Source organism: Colobus angolensis, unplaced genomic scaffold (genome assembly GCF_000951035.1).
Source record: "Colobus angolensis palliatus isolate OR3802 unplaced genomic scaffold, Cang.pa_1.0 Scaffold6, whole genome shotgun sequence".
NCBI classification, from domain to species: domain Eukaryota; kingdom Metazoa; phylum Chordata; class Mammalia; order Primates; family Cercopithecidae; genus Colobus; species Colobus angolensis.
In genome coordinates, this window is record NW_012119598.1 from 26,881,036 (window position 1) to 26,894,965 (window position 13,930).

The window sequence follows — 13,930 nt, forward strand, 5'->3', positions numbered from 1 at the left end:
CTTTAATTGTTTTCCAGAGCTCTGGGAAAATTATTTTGACTATTTTTTCCAGTTTTCTCATTGCTTTATGGAGGCGAGAATTTCCAGAAGGCCATACTGTGCATTTTCCACTGAGATGAACTTTTAAAAGTCTGTGGTGACTACTAATCTCTACGAGTTTTTCCCAATTAATTTCTCTGTTTTGGTGATGTAGGAAGTTCTGTCTTTCAAGTACCTATTCTGTTCTGCAGGAAATTGCCTGTACTTTCCACACACCACGGCTATAAATTTTCATATAACAGAGCTGAATGATCCTTATGTGGATTTTTTTTTTAAATTTAGGATTCTGGCTCTTCAGGAAAACTTCCTTCTCCAATTTAAAATGGATGTAAGTAGTGACATTTCTCTAGATGGGTTTATGTCATTGCTGTTTCTCTACGGATTTGAGCAGGAAAGAAGAAAGGAAGGCATCTATTTGCTCTACTTTATAACTTATTTAGAAACAGACAAGGCTCAGCGTGGAATCAAGGGATCGTAAAGGTCATTGACTCAAAGTTTACAAAAGTTGCCCAGGACTCTGGAAGAATTGTACAGCTGAATTGTCACATCGCTGGACTGACATAATGTTTTTTCCTTACACAGGCTTGTTCTACTGAAGAAAGGAAAAGGGACTTTGAGAAAATCTTTGCCCACTATGATGTTGTAAGTGTGTCTCTTTATCTTGTGCTGGCCATCTTTGAGTAGGAAACTTGTTTAGCCCCTATGTGGAACCATCCTACCCAACAGACTCTAAACTGACATGATGAATACCAACCCCATCTGTGTGTTTCTAGGTCAAGGTACCCTCAAATTCTCTACAGACCTTCTGAGAATAAAGTAAAAATAGCCAAAGGAGTACACATGGTTGAGAAAAGAAAAAAAAAATGACTTTTTGTTTTGGCTCCTCGGGCCCAAACTACAAGTTTTCTCCTTCTTGTAGGACTAAGAGTTCATTTATAATCTCATGCACAAAAACATACAACCCCCAAGCCAGTATTCAACCCAAAGAAATAGAGGAAAAGTCACACCTATTTATCATAAAAACGATTTTTCTTGTAGAACCAATTATTTGATGAAAAAGGGAGAAAATAAAAAGTATAAGTACAAAGTATGGCAAAGAGATTAAATTTCCTAAGGACAAGATAGTATGATGTAAGAAGGAAGAAAAGTAGAAAAGCAGAAGAAAAGTTGGGAAAGATTATAAGGATGTTTCCCTGAAACTAATCAGATTAGATAATTATGTGTCATGTTCTGAGCAGAAAACAGCATCACCTGGGAGAGGCAGTCTAACATAGAGGTGGTTAAACATGTGACTTCTGTGACCAATTACCTAGGTTTGAATCATGGCTTATTACCTATGGGACCTTGGGCAGGTTCCTTAGCCTCGCTGTGCTTTGTTTTCCTTATTTGTAAAATTAGGGTGATAAGGATAATAATACCTACCTTCTGGGGATGTTGTGAGAATTAAATGAATTCAGGTTTAGAAAGCTTTTATGAGAGTGCCTGGTAAGTACAATATAAGTGTTTGGTAAATACACTAAGGGAATGGAATTTTAAAAATGATATGTGAAAGGCTCAGGATTAAGAAATCACAAAGAGAGTAGATGAGTTATTATAGTGGAAGTTTAGAGAATAAACAAATACTTTAATATGTATTGTATTTTATAGATGTTCATATTTGCATGTGTTATAAAATGGGAATAAAGGGTCTCATGTACAGACCAAATGATAATTCTAACATGTTCATTCAATGTAGTCTCCCTGGATTTAAAATAAATATTTTAGTAATCACTGTATCATTGCCAAATTATAGGACAAGATAAAAAAGTTTCAACCTATACCTCAAAGGATTAATATTATGTACAATTAACACTTATCTAAACTGAAGCCTAGGACCCGGGAAGCAAATAAAGTCAATATATGATATACGACTGCAATCTGCAAAAGCCGAGGAACTCAAAAGTATGACTTCTCATTTGGTTACATGGAGTAGTTTTCAACGAGTTATTTTAATTCATGTGGAACATTCACGTCCTGCATGGAGAACATAAATTGGAACATGCCACTTCTAAATCTATTTGCGGCCACACAAGAATACTGATACGGTTTATTTATCTAATTTATTCCTTTGCTTTTTGGCTTAAGAAAATGATATTTAGGCAATTGGATCTTTTCCTTTTCAGAGTAAAACGGGAGCCCTAGAAGGCCCAGAAGTGGATGGGTTTGTCAAAGACATGATGGAGCTGGTCCAGGTGAGTGCAGGTTCTTATTATGAACTGGGGTTGTCATTTTGATTGATTCCGTTGTTTATGTGTGGGAATCAGTGAGGCTGAAGGTTAATGTCAAAGATAAAATATAGGGATGCAGTTTATTTAACAACCTTTGAATTGCTATAAAACCCAACAAACCTCCCTCGCTTTCTTAAGATTGTAGTTTAAATTACTTGAAGTTATCATACAGGTATCTTTTTACCATCATTTAAAGGCCACCTATTTTACCAAAGGACCACAGTGCCACTGAATATCTTTCTGTTCTATTTTTTGGTTACAGAAAGTCCCTTTTCCCTTTAGACTTGGTTATTAGAATAACTAAAACATTTAATTGAGGCTGGGCGTGGTGGCTCAAGCCTGTAATCCCAGCACTTTGGGAGGCCGAGATGGGCGGATCACGAGGTCAGGAGATCGAGACCATCCTGGCTAACACGGTGAAACCCCGTCTCTACTAAAAAAATACAAAAAACTAGCCGGGCGTGGTGGCGGGCGCCTGTAGTCCCAGCTACTCGGGAGGCTGAGGGGAGAGAATGGCGTAAACCTGGGAGGCGGAGCTTGCAGCTCACTGAGATCTGGCCACTGCACTCCAGTCTGGGCAACAGAGCGAGACTCCGTCTCAAAAGAAACAAACAAACAAACAAACAAAAAACATTTAATTGAATTTCATGTAATAAAACTTACCTTCAGAATTTTATATATATATATATATACATATATATATATATATATTTTTTTTTTACTAAGAGGCTTATCTAATACCCAGCCTAAGATGGTTATTTATCGGTTAAGACATTGCTGAGGTTGGGGCGGATGAAATTTAGATTATATTTACATCACACAGCTGTTTTATGTAGGATAGACAATGTTTAAAAAACTTCTTTCGACGTCCTGTTGAACTGTATTGACCAGTTACATGATCCAGTTCAGCAGATCATTTCCAATTCTTCCATTTCCATGGGATTGTGTAGACAATGAATTTAGTAGTCTTGTATCCTCAGGGAGTTTTTGAGGTTTGTTCAGAACACAACGATTCTTTTCTGGTCAGCCCAGATGGCAAAAAATTAGAGTAGCAATTATGAGCTGTTTGTGGAATTCCAGACTTCTTTGAAAATCTGATTAACACTATGGAGCCTTGCAGCTGAAAAATGTCCAGATATCAATTTTTGCATGAATCTCCAGAAAGTTTGTGTACTGTGATAGAGCAGGCATGGATAAAACCCTCTCTGACGTCTAATTAGCCTGATTAGATGTCTTCTGTGACTCCCTTCTTTTGTTGTTCTCATCCCGACGGGTCCCTTGCCTCTTCTTTTCCTTGTTCTCTTGTTGCTCCTGTTGGAGATTTCACAGGCATTTGCACAGCCAGAATGATTGATGGGTATTGGTGTGGTATTGCTTTTTATATTGATTGCTAGAGGAAAATCCCATTTCACCCATTATCTATTTAACGCCAGAATGGCTTCTGTAATAGAAACTGAGCAGTTATCTATAGGAATATTAAAGTTGCATGGCAGCATTTGCTAAACTAGAGTTTTAATTTGCTTTTGAGAGAATGAATGGGACAGTTTTTTGAGAGCTGCCTGGTCTCTAATGCATTGGATCCAGGGGCAGTGACTGCCTGAGTGTAGAGCCTGGGGGCTTTGGAACCTTACTGCACTCTATCCCACCACCCTCCACAGAGGTTCTGGCCTTCTGCTCTTCCATGGCCCTCACACACAGCCCAGCTGTGAGTGTGGATGCACAGTCACAGTGAGCAATCAGTCATTAACCAAATCAACCTTCCTTCTTCTTTGCTCCCTTTTTTCTTTAGTCTCAAACTTGTGGGAAACAATTTTTTCTCAGGTCAGAGGTGTCATTTGTTGCTGAACACAGTTTTGCGGCATCCCACGTCTTCGCCAGGCTGTGGGAGGCAGCTGGGCTGGGCTGAGGGATTAGGCTCTGCTTGAATCAGAATACATCCGATTTACAGAATTTGAAGTGGTGGTTTCCGGAGGGGCTGCCTTGGTTGGGGGTGGCTGCTGCTCCTCCTCTTTGGTAACCTCATTTTGGTTCTTCTCCCTTCTTTCTCTTTTCCCTTGCTATGAAAAGAACTGATAGGAATTGTTTTTTGTAGATGAGGCAGTGTAAAATGGGAGACAGTGCTTTGGACTGTGACAGATCTGAGCTTTAATTCCAGATCAGTCATTTATGAACTGTGTATCTGTGGGCAAGTTACTCAGTCTCTCTGATACTTGTCTTCTCATCCGTTATATGGGCACAATATTTACTTCCCAAGATTGTATGCTGACTAGAAATAACATAAACACTGATCACAGACCCTGGGATATCGAATGATTCCCAAAAGTCTTTGTTATTTTCTTAGAACAAAGCTGCTGTAATATTTGGAGTACATTTCTGAGCTTGAGAATAATTATTGAAAGAGAATTTCATAAAAGGAATCAGCAGCTCAATGCATGGCTATGCCATTCTACTGGATATTCCTGTCCAAAACAATAATGTAAAAAAAAAACCAGTACAAAAGAAAACTTCTAAAAGATAGGTATGTCACAAAAAAAAAACTAGCCGGGCGAGGTGGCAGGCGCCTGTAGTTCCAGCTACTCGGGAGGCTGAGGCAGGAGAATGCCGTAAACCCGGGAGGCGGAGCTTGCAGTGAGCTGAGATCCGGCCACTGCACTCCAGCCCCGGAGTCAGAGCGAGACCGGCGCGGTGGCTCAAGCCTGTAATCCCAGCACTTTGGGAGGCTGAGACGGGCGGATCACGAGGTCAGGAGATCGAGACCATCCTGGCTAACACGGTGAAACCCCGTCTCTACTAAAAACTACAAAAAACTAGCCGGGCGAGGTGGCGGCGCCTGTAGTCCCAGCTACTGGGAGGCTGAGGCAGGAGAATGGCGTGAACCCGGGAGGCGGAGCTTGCAGTGAGCTGAGATCTGGCCACAGCACTCCAGCCTGGGTGACAGAGCGAGACTCCGTCTCAGGAAAAAAAGGAAAAAAAAAAGATAGGTATGTCAGGTGGCAATTTACTAACATATTTTAGTATGCATAGCTTGAACATTTTTGCTTCCTTTCTGATTGTAAAATTATCTCTGCATACTATAGAAAAATGTTGAAAATAAAGGCAAGTAAAAGTTAAGAAGCTGATGAGAATTCAAGCTAAGAATTCAGATTCTAGGCTGAGCCCCTGCGGTTCCAGGCCTGATTTTACCACTCCCTGCCAGTGAGACCTTGGGCAAGTTATTTTGCCTCTCCAAACCTCAGTTTTCTCATCTGGAAGATGGAAATTGTCATAGATCCTACTTCCATAAAGTTACCATGAAGATTACAGGAGGAAAATCTGCGTAAGGCAATTGATATTGTGCTACTTCACTAATTAATACCATGGTAATAAATTATTAAAAACAAAAAAATTAGCTATGCCACATATTGATCTGGAAAGTGATATAGCTGTCATAACTTTACTGACTATGATACTTGCTATTTCCATATGATTTTTCTAAGAGAAAGCCCAGATATCTATAATCAGTGTAATTTTACTGGATCCCTTCTTAAAAAATCATGATTTTTGAATCTGGATAATCTTAATAATCTTCAGTAACTCTGCCTTTCAATTGTCATTGAGTTTGGCAATGGTTTCCAAAGGCCAGTAGGAGGAGGTAGAAGTAAAATCCAAACCAACAATGTAGCAGACAAGACATTTTTTCCAGAGAAAATGAAAGAGATGGGAAAAATACTAGACCATGCAAAAAATTAGTTGGAAGCAGAGATCAGCCTCGTTCTTCAATGGATTTGTATCACCTCTATGGGAAGGTGAAGATCCTCGCCCCTTTTTGCCTCTCTGTTTCTGTGGAGCTGCTGGGGCAGCACAAAGGCACCTCTCAGTATAAGCATCAGGCCAATTTGAGACAGAGCTAGTTCCTGGGGACCAAGTCAGACTGTGGTCAGTAATTCAGAAGGAATTTATTGGGATTCTCCAGATGATTTGTTGAGCTAAAACGTATGTACACAGTAGTTCATTATTAATGTTCTCCTCCAATAATTGAAGGTGCATACACTTACTGTGTCTTTCCTAGTCTTGACTGGACCTTCCTTAGTCTTCTAGGTTTCTTTAAAAATACTCACCATATAATTTGTATGCTGTAGTCAAATGATGACCAGTAGTTGAATTTCACACTTCTTGGCTTTATAAACAGTCTTTCCTGTGACTTTTTTCTTTATTTTCATTTTATAAAAAAGGGCCATGGGAGAAGTAAACAAATCAGTATTTGGAATTTATTTTCAAAGATACTGTCAGAGAGCATATACCATGGGGTCAGCAGGAAGCTGGCCCAGTTACAAAGTCTGGGTCAGGGTTTTTGGTATTTGCAGTAATAACTCTGAAGTAAGCTTATCTTATAGTCTTTTAATTCTTGGACAATCATATATGATGTGTATATTGACTTTACATGAACAAGATTATTTGGTTATCAAAACACTCCATTCCCCAAGCTCTGAAAAATGGCACCCAAGTCTTTCCTCTGTCAATCTGATAAGATAGCAGGTCCCTGAGGAATAAACATGGTTTCTTTTTTTTCCAACAAATGTATTGAGATATGATTGACACTTAAAAAAGCACTGTATATACCTAATGTATACAATTTGATGCATTTGAACGTAAGTATATATCCATGAAACCACGTCATGATCAATGACATAAACTTATCCATTATCTGCAAACATTTCTCTAGCCACCCCCTCCACCTTTTTTTTGTCTTTTTGTTTTGTTTTGTTTTCTTTTATGTCAAGAACACTTAACATAACATTTGCCCTCATAGCAAATTTCCAAGTATACAATACAATATTGTTAATCATATACACAACAACTTCTGTACAAGATTTTTGTTTGTTTGTTTTTGAGATGGAATCTCACCCTGTTGCCCAGGCTGGAGTGCAATGGTGTGATCTCAGCTCACTGCAACCTCCGCCTCCTGGGTTCATGTGATTCTCCTGCCTAAGCCTCCTGAGTATCTGGGAATCACAGATGCACGCCACCACACCCAGCTAATTTTCGTAATTTTAGTAGAGATGGTGTTTCACCATGTTGTCCAGACTTGTCTCAAATTCCTGACCTCAAGTGATCTGCCCACCTCCGCCTCCCAAAGTGCTGGTATTACAGGCGTGAGCCACTCCGCCTGGCCTACAAGACTTTTTAACAATCCGTAGCTCACTCAGAGCAGCATAAAAATCAACACAAGAATCCACAGCTTAAATTAGAAAGTAGAATGGCAAGAAATTCAAGATCTCCCAAGAGAAGGTATAAATGTGGACAGTAACATCGGAAGCCAAATAAATTGGCTGCCTGGAAGTGATGGGAGTTCCTGCCCACAGGCCTCCCTAAAGTTCTTTCTTTTCCTTGATGGACACCCCATTTGCTTTTTCTCTGCTATTGACAAGGAACATGGTTGGCAAGAGGGGACAATACCTCTTGTTATTGATAGATTCAATAAAGGATTGAATCTAACATGTGCCTCTCTAAAGAGCTAGCCCTTAGCAAAAATGTTTCTTTTCACTTTTAAATTGTAAAAGTGATACATGTGTCATAGAGAAATCAGAAAACAGAAACCAGAAAAAACAGAAGCATAACCTCTATGTTCTAACAGACTGACTGTGAACTGACTTCTCTCCTATGTATGTTTTTATATGGTTGAGATTATAGTGAATAATAGGCATTACAATATAATAGTATATTATATATAATATAGATCATACTATATATAGCCTATTATAGAATAATAGTAATAGTCATTCAGTAACCACATAATATTTCACCTGTGGTTAGATCATAATTTACTTAAACATTCCGCTATTACTAATAATTTAGATGGTGTTCCATGTCTGTGATTCAAAACAATAATGCAATAATATCTTTGTGCAAAAATCTTTCTCTATATTTGGCCTTGTCCCAGGAATAAAATTACTAAATCAAGTGGTTTGCATGCTTTAAAATTCCTGGGATCCATCGTCAAGTTTTAGCAAACATCTGAAGAAAGAGCAGGTGTGTTTTCCCATTTTGTTCTCCAATGTCCTTTCCTCCAACCTGACTTTTCTTCCCCTCACTACCCAGAAAGTTGATGATGACTTCATTTTGACCTAGCTTTGTCTATCAAGGAAGATAGCATTCTGGTATATATAGTATATGTTTTCACACTATTAAGTTAGGGACTTAACGTGCTGCCATCTCTTGGGTGATGAAAAACTGAAAAGAGAGGATAGGTGGCAAGGAGAAGAAAATGTAATCCCAAAAGAATGTCTGGGGTGGTGGGAACTGGTGATGGGAAGAAAGTTGGAAGATTGAAGAGGTTCTTCCTGGAGCTTCTCAAATTACAGCACTGCTAGGAGACTTCCCAGTGTCTGAGCAGACATTTCCATTTGCCTAGTAAAGTGATCCTAAAGGAACACCAATGTAATTTCTTATTTTCATTTTAAAAAGCAATGGCAGGTGATAATTTGTAAACAAGCTGAGGCTTGTTGGTAGAGACCTGGACAGATATCTAAAGCAATAATATCTTAACTTCTGCCTGTCACCTCAATGTTTTCAAACACCACTGTGGCCAATAAATAGTAAACTGGAGACAGAAAACATGTTGTAATTTTGCATGGTTAGAGAATAAGGTTCTGGTTAATTAAATATTTTGATTAATAGAGAATTATTTTAAGTGGATTCCAATAAAATGCACTTACCATCAGTGAAACTCTAATTCAGTTCCTCTAGTGGTCAGAATATGGTCCAGTGTTGGAGTCATGATGACTCGTAAGATAGAGATTTGTGGAGTGCTGGTTAACAGAAGGCTTGGATATGAACTTTAATTATTTTAAGAGAATTGGAATGTACAGGAAAGGGTAGTTGTATGACAAAAATAGGAAGGCTGCATTTGAGGATAGTCATTCACTAATTTCATAGATATAATTGAATATCTACTACGGGCAAGAATTGGGAAGAGAAGGCCAGACCCAAAGGTCCCCCAACTGCCAAGATTAAAGGGAGACAGGTCAGCATCTTTCAATCAATTTTATCTCAGATCCACTCTCTCACTGTCCTATGAGATGAATGAGGAAAAAATTACACTTTTACATGAAAGGTTATGATACAGTGTAGTGATGAAAAATATACACTTTGGGATCTGCCTGCCTGGATTTGTATCTTGGTTCTGACATGGCTCAGCTGTGACAGTGGGCAAGTTAATTAACCTCTCTGTGCTTTAGTTTACTCATCTATGAATTGATGAAAGTAGATACAACCTCCTAGGGTTGTTCTGAAGATTAGAGTTAATGTATTTAGAGCTTTTACCTCAGGAACGTATCTACAATTATATTAGTCACTTGTTATAAAAATTGTTGTTAAGACTGAGGCTCCAAGGGTTTCTGGTGATGTGTCTTCAGTGACACGTGCATTTTTTGAGCTGTGGCATTTAGGTCTCCTGACTCATATTGAGTTGTTCAATATTAAAAACATAACTCAAAAGGTCTGAAGGAACTTCCCTTACATACATCCGCATTCATTCCCACATCCCCTAACACACATACATTCATACACCAAAAATATTTTCTACTCACTTGAAGGAAATAATTACTATGGTGGGAAACAAAGCCCATTATTCTTCAATTACAAAACAAAACAAAAACAAACTTAGAATAGTTTGAATGAGGTAAATACATTGGCAAATTAATTCACACTAATGTGTAAATGACTACCACTTGAGTATTTTTCTAATCTTGGGATTTGCCAAAACGATCCTGGGGCCGTTTAGTGGAGAAAAGTTTTAGCAACAAGTCATTGAAGACGGTGAAAAGCAAAAATTCCCACATTGCACTGTACAACAAATGAACTCCCACCAGGGGGTCTCAGAATGCAGCCTGTTTTCAGGACCTCTGAGCCCCATTTCTTCGGGCCACATCTACACTTGCCTGGTACTGGCAGAGAACTGCAAGAGAACCTATTGACAGATCGAGCTACATTGTGGCCTCAGAGTCTAATCATTCAGGGCACTCTCCACAGAAGAGTGAAGTCAATCAAATATATCTTCTGGTCCCAGACTTTTAGCTCCTGATATCTCTCTGAACACCAGCCCTACTCTGGTGTTTATTATTCCTGCTCTGCCATCTGGCTCCCAATTTCTTTTGCTGTTTCCTCCTCCCTCCTATTTAAAAACTGCTATCAATAATAGATTTGGTGTCAGTCATTTGTCCCATTGGACAGTGCAAATTAACGAGTCTTAATGTGGCTCGCTAGTTAAGGGACAATTTTTTTTTCTCCTACTGATGACGTTTTTAGTGATTTTGTTTTTGGAAAAGAAAAAAACCTTGGGGCAGGGTTGGGTAATGAAGAGTGCTTCCCAGAGCCCCTGAAATCAAACCTGCGGGTGGCTGCCTTCTCTGTTCACTCATAAAACTACTCCAGTAATCAAGCAGCTTGGAAATTTGACTAAATTTGTTTTTTGTTTTTTCTCTCTGTATACTGACTTTTAAATTTAGATTTGTGAACACAAGTTTTCTGAAAAGGAATTTGGTGGAAAGCCTTTATTCCCGTTAATAGTTTGAAAATGGGGCTGGGCATGATGGCTCATGCCTCTAATCCCAGCACTTTGGGAGGCCGAGGCCGGCGTATCATCACAGGTCGGGAGTTTGAGACCAGCCTGGCCAACATGGTGAAACCCCATCTCTACGGAAAAAACACAAAGTTAGCCGGGTTTGGTGGTGGGCACCTGTAATCCCGGCTAATTGGGAGGCTGAGGCAGGAGAATCACTTGAACCTGGGAGGTGGAGATTGGAGGTTGCAGTGAGCTGAGATTAGCCACTGCACTCCAGCCTTGGTGACAAGAGTGAAAATCCGTCTCAAAAAAAAAAAAAAAAAAGGAGAAAACGGGAAAATGGAGGACACACTTTTCAGTGTAAACCAGGGTGCAGAGAACAAAAGGGGGTTTGAATCTTACAGTCAGTGCCCACCCAGGTTTCCAGCGAGTTCTGTTTATGCAAATAAGGGATTCAAACTTGCTTAGTTCCAATTGGTTGTTGGAGCTGAGTTCTGATTGGTTAATTTAACTGAGTTCTGATTGGTTGGTTCGGATGAGCTCTGAAAGCCCCAGAAAGAAAAAGGTGCTGGTTTTTAGGAAACTTGAGTAAGCTGTCATCTCTAGTCAAAAAAGGACCTCTTGGATCTATTTTAAATTTAGGGCCAGTGGCTGTGCACCGTGGCTCACGCCTGTAATCCTAGCACTTTGGGAGGCCAAGGTGGGCGGATCACCTGGGGTCAGGAGTTCAAGAGCAGCCTGGCCAACATGGTGAAACCCTGTCTCTACTAAAATACAAAAATTATCTGGGCATGATGGCGGGTGACTGTAATTCCAGCTACTTGGGAAGCTGAGAGGGGAGAATCGCTTGAACCCGGGAGACGGTGGTTGCAGTGAGCCGAGATCACTGCCACTGCACTCCAGCCTGAGCGGCTGAGACTCCATCTCAAAAAAAAAAAAAAAAAAAAAAATTTAAGGCCAGTGAGCCACGTGAGATCCATTTTGAAGGATGAGCTCTTTGATTTTGACGTTTATTCACAGTTGCATCAGCACTCATGTAGTTTCCTTAGGCCAGCCTTTTCTCCACGAGAATGGTATGAAATTTTGCAGTGAGCACTCAATTGGAATCAGAGGATTATTGAGGACTATCTCCAATTGTCAGAGGACTGTTGGACTATTCTTGGGCTCAAAAATGCTGCCACAACTTTCCAGCTTGGCAGGAAGCTTAAGCTTTCTCTGCACCTCTGTTTCCTAATCTGTAAAAGAGGTGGAATTATTTACTTCCCAGAATTATTGTGAAGCTTAAATGAAGTAACCTATGGAGAATCAATTTGTTAAAGCATTCCTCACTTTTGCAGCCTTTGAGCTTGAAGTAAAAAACTTTTCCTAGCTAACATGTATCATATTTCTAGCTAACATTCTTTCTTGCCCCCTAACATATCCCTTGGAGTAAATGTTACATCTCTAGCTCGACCACATGTTTTAGATTGACATTCAGTATAACCATTTTTTTTTAAACCAGAGGCACAAAAATCTCCTACAGGGAGATAATGAAATGTGTCTTCTCTCATCAGTGCAGCAAGGCAGAAATTTATGATCATAATTCTCTACTTTGAGGCAACGTATCTTTACTATGCTTGCTAATAAGGCAGTGTTTCTCTAACAACTGCAGGGAAGTGATGTGGAAGTAAAGGTTTTTTGGCCTGAAGGGACATGCTGAGAAATGAAACTGTTGGCAGAAAACTTATCCTTGGCAGGATTTGGTGGGATGAGGCGATAGACTCATTCCCTCACTCCCTGTGGCCTGTCTCCTCCAAGGCAGGACACCCTGAGCTTAGAGAGCATCAGAGAGGATGTTAAAGGGTGGGAACACCATTGGCTTGCCTGTTAACATGTTACTTTTGTCGCCCTCAGCCCAGCATCAGCGGGGTGGACCTTGATAAGTTCCGCGAGATTCTCTTGCGTCACTGCGATGTGAACAAGGATGGAAAAATTCAGAAGTCTGAGCTGGCTTTGTGTCTTGGGCTGAAAATCAACCCATAATCCCAAACTGCTTTGCCTTTTGCTCTTACTGTGTTTCTGTGCTCTTGCTGGTAGAATTGTATCTGTGCATTGCTGTTGGGGACACAGTGGGCAAACTCACAAATGGTGTGCTATTATTGGGCAAGAGGAGGGACACTAGGGCCTTCCTTCCACCGGCATGATCTATCCCTGCCTCACCGTGCAATGTCTGTGTTGTTTTCGCCTTGACCCTGGGCTTTCCTATCCTCCCAAAGAGTCAGCTCCCCTGTTACATGGCTCTGTCTGTCCTTCCCTGGTCACCAGGGGGACAGGGGCAGCTGAGTGCATTCATTTTGTGCTTTTCTTGTGAGCTTTCTGCTGAGTCTGAATGGTGTGTAGCATTCATGGCAATTCTGTAACTTCAACATAGATTTTTTTAGTGTGTGTGGAAATAAATCTGCAATTGGAAACAAAAATGTACTGGTAATTGCTTTTGTCTTGTGACCTTTGAAATGTTCTAGCTGGTGGTTTGACTAACAAACCCCTGACGTAATGGAGAAGGGTAGAGAAGGAGAGGGAAGGGCAATATCTTAAAAGAAATCCATACCACCAATCCTTCTATAGTTCTCACATGCCCTCCCTAGGACTGACTTCCTGGTGAGCTGGCATTAAAGTAAGAGCTGCCAATAATCACTTTTTATTGGAAGGAGAAAAACCCAGTTTGTTGGAAGGAGGAAAACCCAGTTTATTGGAAGAACAAAACCCAGTCCACTCATCCTGGACTGGGTTTTGTTCTTAAGTGCTTGGTGAGCTCACATGGCTAGGCAGGTAGAAATACAGAAGAAATATGAAGAAAATGTTTCCCAAGTAACCCATGCTCCCCTCTCCATCCCTTCCTTTTCCAACAGTGCTGTCCAGCAAATCTGGGACCACGGCAGCCTTCTTCTAGGTACCTGAGTGTCTCTCATGGGTGCCTCTGCATGCTCCTGGCCCCAACATGTGCCCTGCTCTCTTCTCTCCTGGAACTCTGATGCCATCCCCATGGAAAGGAGACTGCTGGGGCAAGGGCAGAGTTTCTGTGGGGCAGGCCCCACTTTCCTTT

At 40.4% G+C, this 13,930-nt stretch overlaps 1 protein-coding gene across 1 annotated transcript in view; it reads left to right on the plus strand.

The window, feature by feature from the left end:
* SCGN (secretagogin, EF-hand calcium binding protein) overlaps positions 1–13,304 on the plus strand; it is a 50,543-nt gene extending 37,239 nt beyond the window's left edge. Inside the window, exons 8-11 of the mRNA XM_011962813.1 lie at positions 322–367; positions 622–681; positions 2,202–2,270; positions 12,742–13,304. Of these exons, the coding sequence (XP_011818203.1) occupies positions 322–367; positions 622–681; positions 2,202–2,270; positions 12,742–12,870 (304 nt within the window). The 3' untranslated portion in view covers positions 12,871–13,304. The remainder of the gene's footprint in view (positions 1–321; positions 368–621; positions 682–2,201; positions 2,271–12,741) is intronic.
* The last annotated feature ends 626 nt before the right edge of the window (positions 13,305–13,930 follow it).